This window comes from Caretta caretta, chromosome 6 (genome assembly GCF_965140235.1).
Source record: "Caretta caretta isolate rCarCar2 chromosome 6, rCarCar1.hap1, whole genome shotgun sequence".
NCBI classification, from domain to species: Eukaryota; Metazoa; Chordata; order Testudines; family Cheloniidae; genus Caretta; species Caretta caretta.
Genome location: NC_134211.1, coordinates 3,598,222 through 3,616,673, shown reverse-complemented (window position 1 = coordinate 3,616,673; position 18,452 = coordinate 3,598,222). Strand labels below are relative to the sequence as shown.

The 18,452-nt window shown below is 44.0% G+C and overlaps 1 protein-coding gene and 1 pseudogene across 1 annotated transcript; one reads left to right on the top strand and one right to left on the bottom strand.

The window, feature by feature from the left end:
- The first annotated feature begins 5,527 nt into the window (after positions 1 to 5,527).
- Positions 5,528 to 6,135, top strand: LOC142072399 (olfactory receptor 5G9-like; annotated as a pseudogene).
- A 10,171-nt stretch (positions 6,136 to 16,306) lies between these two features.
- LOC125629876 (olfactory receptor-like protein COR4) lies at positions 16,307 to 17,992 on the bottom strand. Its single transcript, XM_075129062.1, has 2 exons — positions 17,428 to 17,992; positions 16,307 to 16,740 (listed from the first exon to the last, which is right to left on the bottom strand). Exons 1-2 carry the CDS (start codon positions 17,990 to 17,992, stop codon positions 16,307 to 16,309), a joined length of 999 nt encoding a protein of 332 aa, XP_074985163.1.
- Between the last annotated feature and the right edge of the window lie 460 nt (positions 17,993 to 18,452).

Genomic DNA, 18,452 nt, shown 5'->3' with positions numbered 1-18,452 from the left:
AGGAGCAACATAAAGAGGGGGTCTGTAGATCTGGATGAACATTTGAATCCTACAAAAATGAACTCTGTCACCGTGGTGTGATTTCTCTCTGACATTTCTTCCAGAAACTCTCTCCTCTGCTGGTGAAAAATAAAAATAAGGATTACAATTAATCAGGGGCCAATAAAGTACTGAGTACAGATCCCTCATAATCCCTGTGATTATACACCATTTCATAAGAACAAACATAATACATCAAAGGACACTCCTAGGGAATGTTCTCTTTGTATTACCCACATGCTTTCCATTAGAGATAGGATATGTTCTAGCTACAGAAATATTATATACTCTGTGTTAATATGCATGAAACCATCCAGTGGGTCAAATCTTCTATAAAATAAGAGATATATAGATTGGGAGTGTTTAGTTTAGAAGGGAGGCAAATAATCTCCTATCAATGTACACAAATAATCAATGCTATAGAGTTTATTCATTGTCATTGATTTTCTCTTCTTAATCCAAGCAACCTCAAAGGGCACAAGGGATGCTCAGTGCCCTTTTACATAGGTGCCTAAATAGAAATTTAGGTGCCTACGATGAGGCAGCCCCAGCAGAAAAGTTTGGTATCACTGTCTATGTAGTCTTAAAGTGTCACAGTCCTATTGAAGTCAGTGTATGTTTTACAGACATTCTTTGTCACCATGTGCATTATTTTTCCTCCCTCTTACAAATCCTCCCAGAGGTACTAACATTTGTAAGTGGTATGGACTGTAACTGATTCTATGTTACTTTTGACTCTCAGATTCCTAGAGCCTAGAAATGAGAAAATGCATCTCCTAGGGATAAATACTAAGTTAACCTGCGGAACTCCTTGCCAGAAGATGTTTTGAGGGCCAAGACTATAGCAGGGTTCAAAAAAGAACTAGATAAGCTCATGGAGGATAGGTCCATTAATGGCTATTAGCCAGGATGGGCAGGGATGGTGTCCCTAGCCTCTGTTTGCCAGAAGCTAGGAATGGGCAACAGGGGACGGATCACTTGATGATTACCTGTTCTGTTCATTCCCCCTGGGGCACCTGGCACTGGCTACTGTCAGAAGACAGGAGACTGGGCTAGATGGACCTTTGGTCTGACCCAGTATGGCCGTTATGTTTCTATGGAATTTCACTGCTACATTCACCAAGAGATGCTCAAAAGATAATAATAATGACATTTCTAACAAGTCATGGTGTAGGTGTACACTCAGTAAATTCCATTGTGGTTTGTATTTGGTGGAGGAAGTGATGGGCTGGTTTGGCTCCCAATAATTGATGAGGAGGTGTCAATTCCAGGAGAGGCAAAGCTGCTTTTGTAGTGAGCCAGCCACTCCCAGTCCCTATTCGACTCCAGTGACGCCATCAGAGGACCCAACCACATCAGCCAACCATCAGGGGCTCATTCACCTGCAGGTCTACTAATGTGATATATCCCATCATGTGCCAGCAATGCCCCTCTACCATGTACATTGGCCAAACCGGACACCTCCTCATCAATTATTGGGAGTGGACCACATCCACCCTGATTGAACTGGCCCTGCAAACACTGGCTCTCCACTTGTGAGGGAACTCCCTTCTCTTCATGTGTCAGGATAACAATGTCTGCATCTGTAATTTTCATTCCATGCATCTGAAGTGGTGGGTTTTTTACCCACAAAAGCTTATGCTCAAATAAATCTGTTAGCCTTTAAGGTGCCACCGGACACCATGTTGTTTTTGTGGATACAGACGAACATGGCTACCCCCTGATAGAATGTCAGAAGAGATCATGAAAATGTCTTTGATGTCTCCTGGAGGCTGGGGATAATAAATCACAGATTCCAAAAAAGAACAGCTCTAACAGTAGAGACTGAAGAGAACCACACCAGAATATCGCATATTTCAGCAACTAGAGTGCCCACAGGAGAGGTGGGAGACCCCTGGTGAAATCTCTTCTCCTTTGAGGTGGAAGAGGTAGGCATCTGGATACTCAGAAAGAAGTAGCAGTGAGCATCCTCAGAGGCTGAAACAGGCACAAAGGAGCTTTTACTGCAAGAATGTAGGTGCCAAGTGAGTTTAGGCATCTATGGGGTTTGGCCTCAGTTGAGAGGGGATTTCAGGAATAGCAATGGGGCCTGGTTAGATTGAGATGCCCAAAGTCGCAATTCAATTTAGGAGTACAGGTTTCATCTCTGCCACGTGCCAACACTTAGATCTGGCCTACAGCCGAAAGATTTACAGGTGTTGCTATATCTGTTAGGGATGTGCTTCTCCTCTGATATACTGGTATAAGCATCGGTGTGGATGAAGTTATATCAATATAAAGGTGTCATATACTGAATAGGTCCATGGATTATAGGCCAGAGAGGACCATTGTAATCAGCTAGTCTGACCTCCTGCATAATACAGGCCATAAAGGAAATGTTGAAATGATTGACTCAGGTGAAACCCCAATCTGTGCATCACCACCTCCATTAGCAGGGATCATAGACTAGCCATTGCACCACGGAGCTACCTATCGCATGGCATTAGTGCTTTCTCCCTAGTGCTACCCTAGAACAAAACACCTTTACCCTGCTGTAGCTGAGTCTATTCTACAGGGCAGAGCTGAGTGAAATTCAGAATTTCCATGCCATGGGAAAAACTGACTTGGGATGCAAACAAATGGTGACAAATCAAGGAAAAAAGCTCAAATATTAACATTTTGAACAGAATGGAAATTCTGAAAAATGTCCATTTGCAAATGTCAAAATCTTTGGTTTTCAAATTTTTGATCAGCATGAAACATGTGGACGTTCCAATACTGAAATGCTTCCTGTCGGTTTATTGACCTGACTTAAAAGGCTGCTGCCTGCCTCAGATTGAAATGTATTTAGTTGGAAAGATTCAGCTTGTTCTGCCATTTCTGAGAACAAAGCTAGGGGAAAAGACATTGTTCTACCCACATTAAAAAAAAAAAAAAAAAAACCACTCCACCTCAGATGACTTTTCCTCTGAAAAGCTCTGGTGACCCCAAACTTTGCAGCAGTGACTTGAAATTTGACAGGGCGCTGCCTTATGCCGGTCTCATGAAATTCTGCCCAAATTTGACCCTTTAAAAAATTGCTGTTCACACAGGATCAATCGAGATTTGCTAGAGCTTCCCAGTTTAATCCCCCCAAGAGTCCATCTGCCCTGGGCAGGCAACATCCCAGGGATTCCAGGGGCTGAGCAGGGGATTTTCCCAGCAATTCCAGTTCTGGGCTGCTGCAGGGTCTCAAATTGGGCACCCAAAATTAGTGGCAAGTTTTGACCTTAATTTCTTTGTGCCTCACTTCCCTACCCCTACCCCTACCTCCACTCCCTTACTCTCCCCCACTTTCAGAGGCTGTTCTCCCAGCCTTTTCTATAGCCCCAGGCTAATTGGGTGGGTAACTGTCTCCCATTCACCAACTCGGTGCAGGTTTTTCTAGCCAGCTCCAATTTGCTTCCCTTAATGGGAGCTGGCGTGACAGAGGGCTGAGTCAGCAGCTCTTGCCCAGCTCTCCGTCACACCTGGGCCCACATATTGAATCATGAGGCTTAAACAAAATACTGAACAGCTGCTCACAAAGTGGGCACTGTCCATTCTCTGCACTCAAGCTGGCTGGGAACTTTTTTTAATAAAATGGATTTTCCACCACAAATATGGATTTGCCAAATAGGAATCTTTTAATTGGAATGTCTCAGTTTTGATTCAACATTTCTCAGGTTCAGGGTGGAATTTGTGATTAAACTCCAGAGACATAGAGAGAGCAACTCCAAAATAGCCAAATCCCAGCTAGCAGGGCACTCACCTGGGATGTGGGAGACCCCTATTCAAGTCACTTCTCTGCCTAATTAAGAGCAGGGAAATAGATCTATGTTTCCAATATCACAGGGGAGTGCCCTAATGTCTGCCCTGTTTTGTATTCTATGGTGCATCTCTGTCTCTCAATCTCTCCTGTTGGGTGAACAATAAAGGATTCATTGGGACACACAAAGAGAAAGTCTATCTTGATAGCCCAGTGATTGTAAGCCTGATCTGGGATGTGAGAGACCCAAGTCCAAGTGCCTGATTTGGAATGGGGAAGAAGGAGTTGTGATCAGCTTGGTGGGGGAGTTAGTGAGTTTGGGGAGAGTTAGGTGTGGCCTGGGGAAGAGCATCCACAAGAAACTGTGGGTTTGCCTAGAGGGAAGAGAGCTATGGGGAATGATACTGCAGGTGATGGACATGGATGATGACAAACGGATGCACCCCTTTCTATAAGTGTTACTAGAGACTCTCCAGCATCCTTTCTCCCGCAACCTTTTCTGTGGTGGTCAAGTCATCCTGACCCACCAGGCAATTGCTTGGTGTCATTTTGAGTGGTAGTATCTGGGGCTTATCTGGAGGGCTAAGTCACATTAGTGACTGTCAGCGAGTCTCCCTGGAACTGTTGAAAATCCACCAGTTCATCCCTTAACCTAGATGAGTACCCTAACCACTGGGCTACTGGTTATTCATGGGTCAAGCTTCTCTATCTCTCACTTTCTGGGAACTTTTTCCAGAAGACCTGGTTTCATCCCAATGTAGAGTGGGAAAATATTTTGAAATCTTGAATATGTTCAGGAGACAGGAAATCCTTTTCCAACCTATATCTACTCTGTACCCACTTATAATATTACCACTTAAAATAATTATCCTTTAAAACAATTGTCAAAGTTAGGTTTTTGGGCCTACACCACTTCTTTAGAGATTGAGGAATACCCACACCTTGGAATGGCACATAGATATACCTAATGAAGGGGGGGAATGATTTTTAGAACTTCTTATGGTCCTTATGTTAGCTATCACTTATGGTCATCTACATGTATTATTGCCCTTTGGTGCTCGTGACTCTCTAAAGTTGAGCAGATCTTTCCATTTAATATCTACCCTTCAGGAAGAAAAAAAGACTTTCAATGACATGAATGTCTCTACAGGTACGTATTAGCCCTGCAACATCTTTCTGCTGAGGATTCCCAACGTTAGACACAGATCCTTTGTAGGACTTTTGCTTTGAGTTTCAGTGGTGCCAAGTGCCATCAACTCCCACTGACATTGATGGGAGCCAGAAGAGAAAACCAGTGTAAATGAAAATGTTCTACACCATTCATTATTGTCTATACATTTACAAGAGATGATTTACCTCCTTTCCAAACTAATCTGATTTAATCACAGAGAGGGTGGGCAGGAGAGACATGGATGGCAAAGCCCTGTGCCCTAAGGGATATTTCTGGCATGGGAACGATTCAGATTTGGACAGTCTCTCGTATTGTGGTGGAATCTCTGCACATATTTAATTGAATGCAAAACAATGCACAGTGTGCTGTGTTTCTGTAAGGAGACAGTGCACCAGCTCCAGGGGGAAGTGTGTGCATAACCCATAATACATTTCCCAAGACACACTATTTCACAGGAGCAGTCAGAGTTGTTACAAGGAATCTACACATGCTCCCTTTTTGGCTCCAGTTTATTTGCAAATTTAGAATTTCCACCCACCCCGCCTCATACCATGGTGACACAGTTGATTTTTCTGGGATTCATGGACCACCCAGAGCTGCAGGTCCCACTCTTCATGTTGTTCCTACCGAGCTATGTTATCACACTGGTCGGGGATCTTGGGATGACTTTTTAATCAGGATTGACTCCCATCTTCACACCCCTCTGTGCTTCTTCCTCAGTAATTTGTCCATTGTAGATGTTGGTTATTCCTCTGTCATTGCACCTAAGGTGCTCATGACTTCTGTAGCAGAGAATAATAGAATCATTTCATTCCCTGAGTGAGCTGTGCAATTTTTCTTTGTCTGTGCCTTTGTGACCAATGAATGATGCCTCCTGGACACCATGGCCTCTCACCGCTTCACAGTCATCTGTAACCCACGGCTCTAGAAGGTCATCATGACCAGGAAACTCTGTGTGCTGATAGTCGTTGTGTCTTTGTGAATTCAATGGCCCAAACAATTTGTATATTCAGCTTGTCTTTCTCTTACCCCAGGGTCAGCAATCATTTCTTCTCTGACATCCCTCCCCATCCTTAAGCTGTCCTGCTCTGACATACACAATGCAATGATGTTATTCATTTCACCTTGTCAACTATATTTGTCAAGATTACTATGCTAGTTGTTCTAGATAGTCTCTTATATGTACAGCCTCGTCACCATCTGGGGTACGATGTTGGCTGCGTGTGTGTTCGTTCAGTGTGCTGTCCCAGCTCTGTGGAGATAGCAGACCTCAATTAAACAGCCCAAGAAATCCACAGACTCAATTTTCAGTGAAGGCACCTGGCCAGGTTTTCTGTCAATAGAGCATAGTACTAGCACATGGATGGATTGTCAGACCTGTATGCTTGTGTCAATGGACGCAACTCAGTCACTGGTGGGACTCTCACTGCTCGCTAGGCTGGCCAAAGACACTCCCTCTGAGATACATCTTTATACACAAATACAAACAAGTGACGTATTGCCCCTGACGTATCAGAGTGACACCCTCTGACGTATTAGGGTGCCACCCATTGATGGATCCAAGGGCTGCCCATTACCTTGTACATGTTGGTTTGATTAAAACATCTCTATCCATCATGCTGTCATCCTGACCTTATCCTTAAGATGGGTCAGCGTGCTCCTGTTATCTCTGGGGCATGTGGTTGGTATCGAGGTGTTCTGGTACCGCCTTTCTGGAATGTGCTGGTGTGTATATTTTTGTGCCTAGCACTACTTAAGCACGTGTGATTCTGCAATATCAGCCCTGTTCTTGCCAGATTCTGTGAACGGGGCCTGCCTCTTGCTCACAGCTTGGCTTTGCTTTAGATCTGCAAAGTTTTGGTTACTTTAGCTCAGGCTTTAGGCCTCACACCAGGACTCTGAAACATGGCCTTATGTTTCAGGCTGTCTTCTTAATACACCATCCTGGAGATCCACTCAAACTCTTCTGTATCTGTGCCTCTCACCTGACAGCTGTCACTACCTTCTACGATACTCTGATTTTATGTATTTACGACCCAGTTCTGGCTACACCTTGGACCAAGACAACATCATCTCTGTGTTCCCTATGCTGAACCCCCTGATCTATAGCCTTAGAAACAAAGAGTGAAGGACGCCTTTAGAAGGATGATATACAGGAAGATATTTTCTCAATAAATGTAGTTTCTGATTTTAAAAAATAATCAATAAACAGCTGTGAAAGAGGGGGCAAGTTCTCTGGGTCACCATCCTGATTTCTCGGGTTGCACCATTTCTTTGAATTGCACAAAAATGATTGTTCATAATGCAGGCTCGTTAATATTGGCAATCCCAAGAGCAACATAGGACAGGAAGTGACCCCCCGAGGTCATTGAGTCCAGTCTATTGCTGTTGCAGGCAGCAACATGATATAATCCCATTCATAAACTTATTCAGCTCCACTTTAAATCGAGTTAGGTTGCATAACTCCACTAATTCTAGTGGGAGGCTGTTCCTGAACCTCCCTCCTCTGATTGGTTAGTCTCTAAGGTGCCACAAGTACTCCTTTTCTTTTTGCGAATACAGACTAACACGGCTGTTCCTCTGAAACCTCCTCTGATGGTTAGAAACTTTCTTCCACTTTCCAGACTAACTTTAGTCATGGGCATTTTATACCCATAAATAATAAACAGGCCAGGGCTAGCTGACCCTGGTTTCAATCCACTGACCACTGGGTTATTATGGGAGTAGCACACTTCCAGCATTCTACTTAGAGGGCGTCTGCAGTTTGTTGTACTCAGTAAGGCTAGACCTCATGAGATTCTGTTTGTAAATCACAGGCCTCTTATTCTTGATTTAAAGGTGAATTGCAGTTACCATTAGTGCTTTGGGTTGGATGCCCTCTGTAGATTGAAACTCAGGTAAAAGGATGCTGAAGTCATACAAATACCTGAGCTGTTCTGAAATTGCATCTCAATAGAGGATGCTGTTCAATATACAGGCCCATCTATTTTATATTCTCTTTTGTTAGACTGTGCTCAACTCCTGATGTGCTAAGATCACACAATCTCAATTCTAGCACTACTGTGACAGAATTGTAAGGAGGCCAGGACTGCAGAGAACAGTACATGTCAATCCTGTGGGATCAGAGAGAGAACTCAGGGCCTGGTATGTGGAAAATATTTCCATCAAACTCATAGATCATGTGAGGTTCACTCTGATCCCAGTGCAGACTCAGATATGGACCTGTACAAAGTCAGGGCGGGTTGTGGACAAAGCTGACAATGCAGATGATTCTTAGGGAGAACTGATTAAACAACGTCAGAATAACCACTGCACGGGCCTCTGACAAAATGCCAAGATGGAAACAGACCATCACCTAATATACCACCATTTTCATTCTCCAATGACCTAATGTTGGGGGAAGATTATCCCACATCTGCCTACTATGAGCTTCTTCCGCTTTCCTTAGAAGCATCTGGTATAAGCCACTGTCATAGACAGGCTATTGGACTAGATAGACCTTGTGTCTGATCCTGTCTGGAATCCCCATGTTTCTATGAGACCGAGGGGAACTGGTAGCTTCTACAGGTTAGTTCAGTCATGGAACAAGAGTCTGCCCCAGAACTTCCCCAAACTCTGCAGGGGTATGGTTAGGATTAAGGTTAATGTCGGGAAGCTATGAACATCAGACAATTCACACTTGCCCCTGTGGGTGGATAATTTGATGTGCATCTGTAACACCGACAGGCCCCAGTCTTCGGCGGGCGGGATTGAATATGGGACCTCTGCAGCTTAGTACATGAGCCTCTACCACATGCGCTAAAAGCCACATGGCTCTTGACTAAGGATGTAGGGTAGACTCATTAAACTCTCTCTAAGTGGTCTCAGTGCCACCAGGTGGGACAGAGCACCACACCCAGGCAGTGTGTGGGTTACATATCTACACCAGGTTACAAGTTAAGGACATGATCTGCCAATTGGATAGAACAAGCCAGACTGCTGCCCCAATAAGGGGCTTTTGCCCGTAAGTCATTTATGTGCCTTGGGAAATCCTATGGTCATAAGGGCCAGATCCTTTTCTTGTATAAATGTGTGTAGCCCCACTGACGTCAATGGAATGACACCAATTTTGACTAGTTATGGTTCTGGCCCAATGCGTTCACTAGCGCTCCACCTATTTACTTTGGGGTCTCATGCATTAGCACCAATGGAGCTAATGCTGATTTTCACCTGCTGGGGATCTGGCCCCATTGACTGCAATGTAGTGACGCTAGCTTACACCAACTGGAGCTGGAGCGCCATTGATTTCAGTCTGTATCTGTGAGTTTTTTGTTGAGGTTGATGGATTTCCACTCAATTTAGCCGTATGGAATTGATTTCAAGGGGGCAAAGATGATTTACACCCACTGGAGATATAGCCACATTAATTTAAGTGGCACTCCATCTAGTTACATTAGCTGGGGTTTCTGCCCCTTTGGCATCAATGGGGTGATGCTGATTTAAACTAGCTTAGAATCTGGCCAATTGTATTTTACTTAACCATCAGTTTCAATACTGGTTTATATTAATGTTGCATTGACATAAAACACTCTGAGGATTGCACTGTTTCTTCCAGATTAAATAAGAGATTCTGCTTATTTCCTAGCATAGTTTCGTGGCTTTTTAATGGCAGATTTTTATCCCATTACCCACACTTTTTCAGCAGGTGGGAGTCCCCATGAGACCACTCTCACAGTAAGGGGCTATTCAGTGTAAGGACAACAGAATCGAGCCTATAGTTTCGAGATGCTCTAACATGTTGTTATGTATGAGATAAAGCCCCTTCTTGTCTCTCTTGTGCGCAGTAAAATTTTTAGTTTGTTTGGAACCTAAGCCGATCTGGCTTTACTTGCACTGAGTAGAACTTGATCTCATTGGGGCTCCTGCTATGAGTAAGTGCTAGTCAATGTGAGCAAGGATCAGACTCACGCCCACAGTGACCTGGTTTGATTTGTCATGGCTTTGGACACAATAGGCCAAATATAGCCCTGGCATAAAAGAATGTTGCTAGAGATGAGGGGGACGGATAGCTCAGTGGTTTGAGCATTGGCCTGCTAAACCCAGGGTTGTGAGTTCAGTCTTTGAGGGGGCCATTTAGGGATCTGGGGCAAAAATTGGGGATTGATCCTGCTTTGAGCAAGGGGCTTGGACTAGATGACCTCCTGAGATCCCTTCCAACCCTGATATTCTATGATTCTATGAATTTGGCCTGAAAGTGAAGATATTGAAAGGGGAAAAATAGGGAAAGAGTAAATGCTATTGTCCAGCACTGGTTATGCCAGTAATGTTCATATTGACATAATTCTCCAAAGTTTGGAGAACTTTGTAGACAGCATCCATTATTATGGCTTATAATAAGCTGCTCATTAAAACATTGGGTTTTGAGCAATTCTGTCATTATCTAATTAGGCAAGAAAACCTATTGGGAATGGTTAGGAAAACAACATATGAGTCATGATACAGAAATAATGTCAATATTAACACTTGCTCTGCCAGAGTAATGAATAAGTAAACCTATTTGTAGTGTAACTGAAGTTAAGACAATTTGCCCAGACAATTTGTACAGTGGCACCTTCTCCCAGAGAACAGCTGTGTATAAAAAAAAAATAGCTGCCCCTTCTCATTCAAACCAATCTGAAAAAACTATACCAGCCCCCTTGTCATTCATTAAGGACCAGAGCCATTGACCATTGGGCTCAATGGAGTCTCTCCAGTGCACATTAGTTCAGCACCATAGGTCTCAGTCCTGGACATTTTTATGGGAGTGCTTCAATTTACTTCTTTATCTTCTCTCCAACCCATGAAAGAGTTTCTCTGGTGATCATGAAATTATGTCAAGGGTCTGCTTTGTTTGGCTTTCTTTGGACTTTGTAAACCCTGAGACAGATTCATCCCAGAAGTAACTCCACTGACTTGCGAGTATGATGTGGGGACAGATAAAGGGTATATGTAGTCCAATCAATTTATAAAGATGTACGATTGTGATGTACTAGTACCCGTTATGAAGTACTAGTGTAATGGGGATATCAATATTCATAGCACTAGCAAGCTTGCTCACACACTGACATTTGAATATTCATCTGCTCTGGTTAGTCCAGGGAAGTTTTCTCTGAATCATCAATCACTTAAATCCACTTCTTGTGCTCCTAGGAATACTACTTATGATTTTTCCATATATGTGCAAAATGGAATGAAGCTATACTGCCATAACATAAAAAGAAATCAAAGTTACTCTATTGATTAACGTCATGATGTTCTTAAACTGGCAATGGGAGTTCCAGTTAATGTTGCATGGGCAATGCTCATTCTGGTATTTCCTAACTTGAGAGTGCCTGACTTTGCAGCTTTTTGGTTCTTTGTGCATTTCCTAATTTTTATGGCTTACTTTACTGACAAGACCAACCTTTATGACAAAGGGTTTTTTTGGTGTGTGCATGATGTATCCATGATTTATCTGTCCAGTATCAATAGTGTGTGCTTTACAAGGCAGAAAAAGTAAGGACACTCCCTAATTCAAAGACCCTATGGTCGAAGGAAGACTGAAAAATACAAAGAAATCAGGGTATATAAGAACTAGCAATTTCTTTTTCTTTTAATGAATAATCATTATTACTATTAAAGAAAGGGTGGTGCATTGGGGAACTTGCGTGGTGAGGATGTTCCATGCAGAGGAAGCAATTTGAAAACACACAGGGAATGGAATGGGAGAAAGAAACACATGGTATTGGTGCTAGCTGGTAAAGCAGAAAGTGAGGGAGATCATGTAGAAAAGACCTAGATTTTTGATTATGGCCTGTCCCTGTAAATAGCCCTGTACTGGGGTGGTTTGGCATTTTAAGGACTGGAGGCCTGAGCTCAGCCAACCCTCGCGGCTAAGAAGGCCCACCTGAAAACGGATCAGTGGATTCTCTTACTGATCAGTTGGTAGCACAAGAGAAAGTGTTTGAGAGAGTTGCAGGAGCTGCAGAGAAAGGAAGGAGCAGCAAGGAAGGCTAGAGACAGAGAGTTTGGCAATAACCTTGGAGGAAAGACCCCAAGAGCAGAGACTAAGGCCAGCAGTAAAATTGTCTTATACTGTTATGCTCCTTTTTGTTTGTTGTCTCTTGGAAATAGGGTGACCAGACAGCACGTGTGAAAAATCGGGACAGGGGTGAGGAGTAATAGGAGCTCTTAGAAGAAAAAGCACAAGAATTGGGACTGTCCCTATAGAATCCAGACATCTGGTCACCCTACTTGAAAAATAAATAAAACCTGGCTGGAAGGGCCGGCGAGACTGATCTGTTGTGAGTACAGCTGTGGAGCCTGGAGGAGGGAGAGATGGATGGCAGAGTTCTGCAGGACCACTCAGGCCACCAGGGGGTGCTTGGGAGGAGGTCATGAGCAGGGGAGGAGTGGGGTTTTGGAGGAGATGCTCTACAACAGGGCCAAACGGGAACCCTGAATTTGTGCACCCACCAGCTTTCCTGGTGTTTCAAGTTCTAGACTCCAACCGGTCGGAAGGTGACTGTTCAGAACCATCCATAAGTCACATTTAATTGGGTTGCGAAGTTTCACAGACACAAGGTCATGTTTCCAGAGTTCAAATACATTGGAAAACCAACATTGTACATTGCAAATGGCACCCTAGGTCGGCAAAGAGAATGGAACATGGCAGGTACCATTGTAGGAGCAGGGATGCTGCATGCCGGGGACCAAGTCATGCTCTCCGCCACACTCTTACAGCCCCTTGGGAATCAGTGATGAGAATGATGGGGTCTAAGTTAGCTGTTACCACTCAAGGAAGTGATCTCAGAGTCATTGTGGACAGTTCTCTGAAAACATCCACTCAATGTGAAGCTGCAGTCAAAAAAGAGAACAGACTGGTGGGAATAAGTAAAAAAGGGATAGATAATAGGACAGAAAATATCATCTTGCCTCTCTATTAATCCATGGTACGGCCACATCTTGAATACTGTGTGCAAATGTGGTCGCCCCATCTCAAAAAAAGATATATTGGAATTGGAAAAGATTCAGAAAAGGGCAACAAAAATGATTAAGTGTATGGAACGGCTTCCATATGAAGAGAGATTAATAAGACGGGAGCTTTTCAGCTTGAACAAGAGATGACTAAGGGGGGATATGATTGAGGTCTATACAATCATGACTGGTGTACAGAAAGTAGTTAAGAAAGTGTTGTTTACAACTTCTGATAACACAAGAACTAGGGGTCACCAAATGAAATAAATAGGCAGCAGGTTTAATACAAATAAAAGGAAGTATTTCTTCACACAATGCACAGTCAACCTGTGGAACTCCTTGCCAGAAGATATTGTGAAAGCCAAGACTATTACAGGGTTCAAAAAAGAACTAGATACACTCATGGAGGATTGGTCCATCATTGGTCCAGATTAGCCGGGCTGGGCAGGGATGGTGTCCCTTGCCTCTGTTTGCCAGAAGCTGGGAATGATCAACAAAGGATGGATAACTTGATCATTACCTCCTCTGTTCATTCCCTCTGGGCACCTGGCACTGGCTACTGTTGGAAGACAGGACACTGGGCTAGATGGACCTTTGGTCTGACCCAGTATGTCCATTCTTATGTAATGATGTTAAACCTACTCAGGGCCATTACACCAGCACAGTATAGCCACAAAATAGTGCAGTCTGGCCACACCCTGTCACAACTGGGCCCTGATTTTCTTCAAATGCTTTCACCTCTATCCACAGCTTTATTCCATAGCTTGTCTCTCTTCCTTTTAGTGGTCATTTCTGAATCAGCTAGTGGATCATTTTCAAAGCATCTGGCCTATGGAATCCTTCATGTCTCAATCCAGAGTTTAGGATATTTGCCACAGAAGAGGAAAGGAAGGGGCAGGACTTTGGGAATTCATATGAAACAAATTTCTTATTAATTCAACTCCCCTCCCTTCTATCTCCTTTTCATGCAAAAATGCCCTGCGCTATGAATGTCAGGTGTGGTATCTATGAGAAAGGACACACACACACCACACCAAAGACGTCCCGATGGCTCGGTTATAGGAATGTTCTTATTGATAATGGTAACCATTTTCTACATCTGTTTGAGCCACATCACTGGACACTTATTGAGGGGTGACATCTTATTCCTGCAGTAGTGAATGGGACAGCTCATGTGGATCAGCATTCCCCAACATAAGTAAGGTATTTGCGATGTGTGTAAAGGACATATATGGCTCCAGCTACTGCAATGATTGAGTATCTCACAACCTTCTAATGACTGTGTCCTCAGAACACCTCTGTGAAATAAGGAAGTGCTATTAACCCCATTTTACAGAATTTCAAATGAGGGGCTAAGTGACTTGTCCAAGGTCACACAGCAAATCTGTGGTAGAGATAGGAATTTAACTCGTCTTCCAAATTACAGACTAGCGCCCAGACTGCTGGCCCTTCCTGTTTGGCCTTTTGCTCTCAGTATTGATCAAAGTATCATAGATATAAAATCAAAGGATCTTAGCAGGAGCCTGGCAGGTGGTTGAAACTTGCCCGTAATTCAGTGTTCTCACTTTTACAGTCGTGACTGGAGGTGCAAACTGGGACCAGAGCCCCATTGTGCTGAACACACACCCACACCACAGTGACTCACTAGCTCTCTGAGGACATGTCTACACTGCAGTGTAAGCCCTGGGCTAGTAGAACTCACATTTGCAGAGCCTGAGTTTGTTAACCTCGGGTTTGAGAATCTACACTCATTTGTAACCCCAGGTTAGGGATTGTTGTATCCTGGGTCCCAAACTGGGGCTCCAGTATCTACACGGCATTATGTGATCCCCATTTCAACCACCTATATCCCAGAGTTCCTACCATGCTTCCAAAATGTGACCACTCTAAACTCTTTGTTCGTGGTGCAGTGTGGACAAAGAAACTCAGCCTTCGGGATAGTTTTGGCTGACTCCCAGAGCAGGAGTCCAGAGGTGCTGCGTCTACACTGCAAGCCAATAAAGAACGTAAACCCTGGGTCTTAGCTTGACTCAGGCTCAGATCTTCTATCACTTTGGGGTCCTTGGACCCAGGCTTTGAGCCCTTGGTTAGTGCAATTTATGTGGAGATGGAAGGGGGCTTGAGTTGACTTGAGCATGAGTTCCAACCGTGGGCTTAGCTTGCAGAGTGGACGTACCCTGAGGTGACTGGTACTTCAGATATTCACTGTTGTAATTTGTCAAGCCCAAAAGTTTCAGAAATGGCCAGTGATTTTGGTGCCCAACTTCAGTCCCCTCGATCCCTCATTTCCAGAAATAAAAGATCCATCACTCTAGCTGAAGTCAAGGGGAGCTGCAAGTACTCAGCGCTTAGGAAAATAGGGCCCAAGGTCTTTTACATTGAGATCTCAATAACGGTGGCATTCACCAACAATGACTATTCTTGAAAATGTGTCTGTATATGTTTGGTCACCTAAACTACCTGGTCTTTAATTGCGACTCCTAAACTCACAAAGAGTTGTGTGCATGTGTGTGGGGTGGGGCGGGGGAGATTTTTGGTGTGAGTACTGACAAAATATTATATCTGAGTGAGCACTCGTGACATTCTCCCTTTCAACAGACACGGTTTTCAATGTAATTACACACACTCAAATGCCTCTCAGAAAACAGATGAGTTGGGCTGTGGATCTGATTGAAGCAAAATCACAAAATTTATTTGAACAAATATCTGTCAATGTTTTTGGAGTATCAAACCAGTCCTGGTTATTGCTCATGAATCCATTGTTGCAGTGTCAACTTTTCCCTTTTATTCAGTAATTCTAAACAATTTTCGAATCACACTTTTACATCTTACACTGAAAAATCAATTTCAAAATATTTTACTATCGGTACAGGGGAGCCAAACCATCATTTAATAACTGACATGGCCTTTTTATGCACATAAGGTGTCTATTCAGAAAAGCATCTCTGTCTGAGGCAGCACTTAAATACAAGTTCAACTTTAAACATATGGTTATGTCCCACTGACGTCAAAGGGAGACATACTTGAACATGTGCTTATGGACTTTCTGAATCAGAGCACATGGCCTAGTTTACACTAAGGGAACAGGTCAATCGAAGCTACATAATTTGAGTTTTGTTAGTAGTGTCACTCAAATAGACATTGCTTAGATCTACTTACTGCGGGGTCCACACTTCGCTGAGTCTACAGAAGAAACTCTCCTGTTGACTCTCCTTACTCATCTCATTCTGGTGGAGTACCAGTGTCAATGGGAGAGTAATCAGGGTCGATCCAGTGAGTCTTCACTACACCTGCTAAATTGTCCCCCAGTGGATCGATCGCCGCAGCATTGATCCACCCCATAGTGGAGACAAGCCCTATGCGTGCAGAGCAGCCATTGAAGGATTTGGTTTTCCTATTATGACACCCTTTGGGGGAAAATGGGCCCTCAATTTTGTCTCTGTTGCTCTCCTCAGGGCATCCATCACATCCTTGTTCCTCAAGCTGTAGACGAGGGGGTTCAGCATGGGGATCACCACCGTGTAGAACACGGAGGCCATTTTGTCTGTGTCCAGCACGTAGCTGGCGCTGGTTCGGAAGTACATGAAGAGAATTGTCCCGTGGAACATGGAGACGGCCGTCAGGTGGGAGGTGCAGGTGGAGAAGGCTTTGCACCTGCTGTCGGCGGGGCGAATCTGCAGCACAGTTGCAATAATTAAGATGTATGAGATGAGGATGGTCCCAATGCTGATCACCTCTATCAGACTGCCAAAGAGGAAAACAAGTAGCTCGTTGACATAGGTGCCAGAAAAGGACCTAGGGGTGACAGTGGATGAGAAGCTGGATATGAGTCAGCAGTGTGCCCTTGTTGCCAAGAAGGCCAATGGCATTTTGGGATGTATAAGTAGGGGCATAGCGAGCAGATCGAGGGACGTGATCGTTCCCCTCTATTCGACATTGGTGAGGCCTCATCTAGAGTACTGTGTCCAGTTTTGGGCCCCACACTTCAAGAAGGATGTGGATAAATTGGAGAGAGTCCAGCGAAGGGCAACAAAAATGATTAGGGGACTGGAACACATGAGTTATGAGGAGAGGCTGAGGGAGCTGGGATTGTTTAGCCTGCAGAAAAGAAGAATGAGGGGGGATTTGATAGCTGCTTTCAACTACCTGAAAGGGGGTTCCAAAGAGGATGGCTCTAGACTGTTCTCAATGGTAGCAGATGACAGAACGAGGAGTAATGGTCTCAAGTTGCAGTGGGGGAGGTTTAGATTGGATATTAGGAAAAACTTTTTCACTAAGAGGGTGGTGAAACACTGGAATGCGTTACCTAGGGAGGTGGAAGAATCTCCTTCCTTAGAGGTTTTTAAGGTCAGGTTTGACAAAGCCCTGGCTGGGATGATTTAACTGGGAATTGGTCCTGCTTTGAGCAGGGGGTTGGACTAGATGACCTTCAGGGGTCCCTTCCAACCCTGATATTCTATGATTCTATGATTCTAAGTGGAGAGCTTTAGAAGTGGGTTGATATCACAGAAAAAATGATTCAGGATACTGGAGTGGCAGTAGGATAATCTTAGCAAACCGCTTGTGTGTATCACAGAGTTCAGGAAGGCCCATAGATATGAACCAGCCACCAGCCGTAGACAGTGCTTTGGTGACATGATCACTGTGTACAGCAGTGGGTTACAGATGGCTACATAATGGTCGTATGCCATTACTGCCAGCAGTAGGCACTCAGAGATGACAAACAATATGAAGCTAAAATATTGGATGATGCAAGCTGTGTAGGAAATAGCTTTCCTCTCTGCTAAGAAGCTCATCAGCATCTTGGGAGTGATGACTGTGGAGTAACAGACATCCACGAGGGACAAATTCTTGAGGAAGAAGTACATGGGGGTGTGAAGTCGGGGGTCGATCCTGATTAAAACCATCATTCCCAGATTCCACACCAGGGTGATACCATAGATCACTAGGAACACTGCGAAGAGGGGGACCTGCAGCTCCATACGATCTGTCAGTCTTGTGAGAATGAACTCGGTCACTGCTGTACAATTTCCTCCAGCCATTCGTTCAGCCTTGGGCGCTCGCTGCGGGATCAACCATAAAGGAAGGCATTAGTTCTTATGTGAATGGTGTATGCTAATATAAAGAACTGTGGTCATATGCACAGAGACCCTTTGAGTTGTGGAATGGAACCTATAACAACTGATGGGAAAACCCAGAACTCCTTCACTTCTTCTGAGGGAAAAAAAATTCCTTTATCTCTAGGAAAGCGCATAACCCTGCAATTTAGTCTGATTTACACATTTTGACCCTGATTCGGCTGATATTTTAGTTTCACTGATCAGTGTAGACGTAGGATCCGTGGATCTCCAGTATACCTGGGAACAATAACATGGGTAGGAGGAAGACACAGTTTGCATCACACTCTCCGGTTATTGGGTGACAGTTTCCAGCGCCGAAATTTGCCTTCGTGTTTTTAAATCATTGGCATCCAGGCAGTACACAGGATACACATGCATTCAT

Bases quoted from the DNA above. Each gene is read 5' to 3' on its own strand.
- LOC125629876 (XM_075129062.1), bottom strand. From the start codon at position 17,992: ATGGCTGGAGGAAATTGTACAGCAGTGACCGAGTTCATTCTCACAAGA. The intron at 16,741-17,427 runs CTTAGAATCATA...CCCCTAGGTCCT, and splicing joins CCCACTTCTAAAGCTCTCCA to TTTCTGGCACCTATGTCAAC.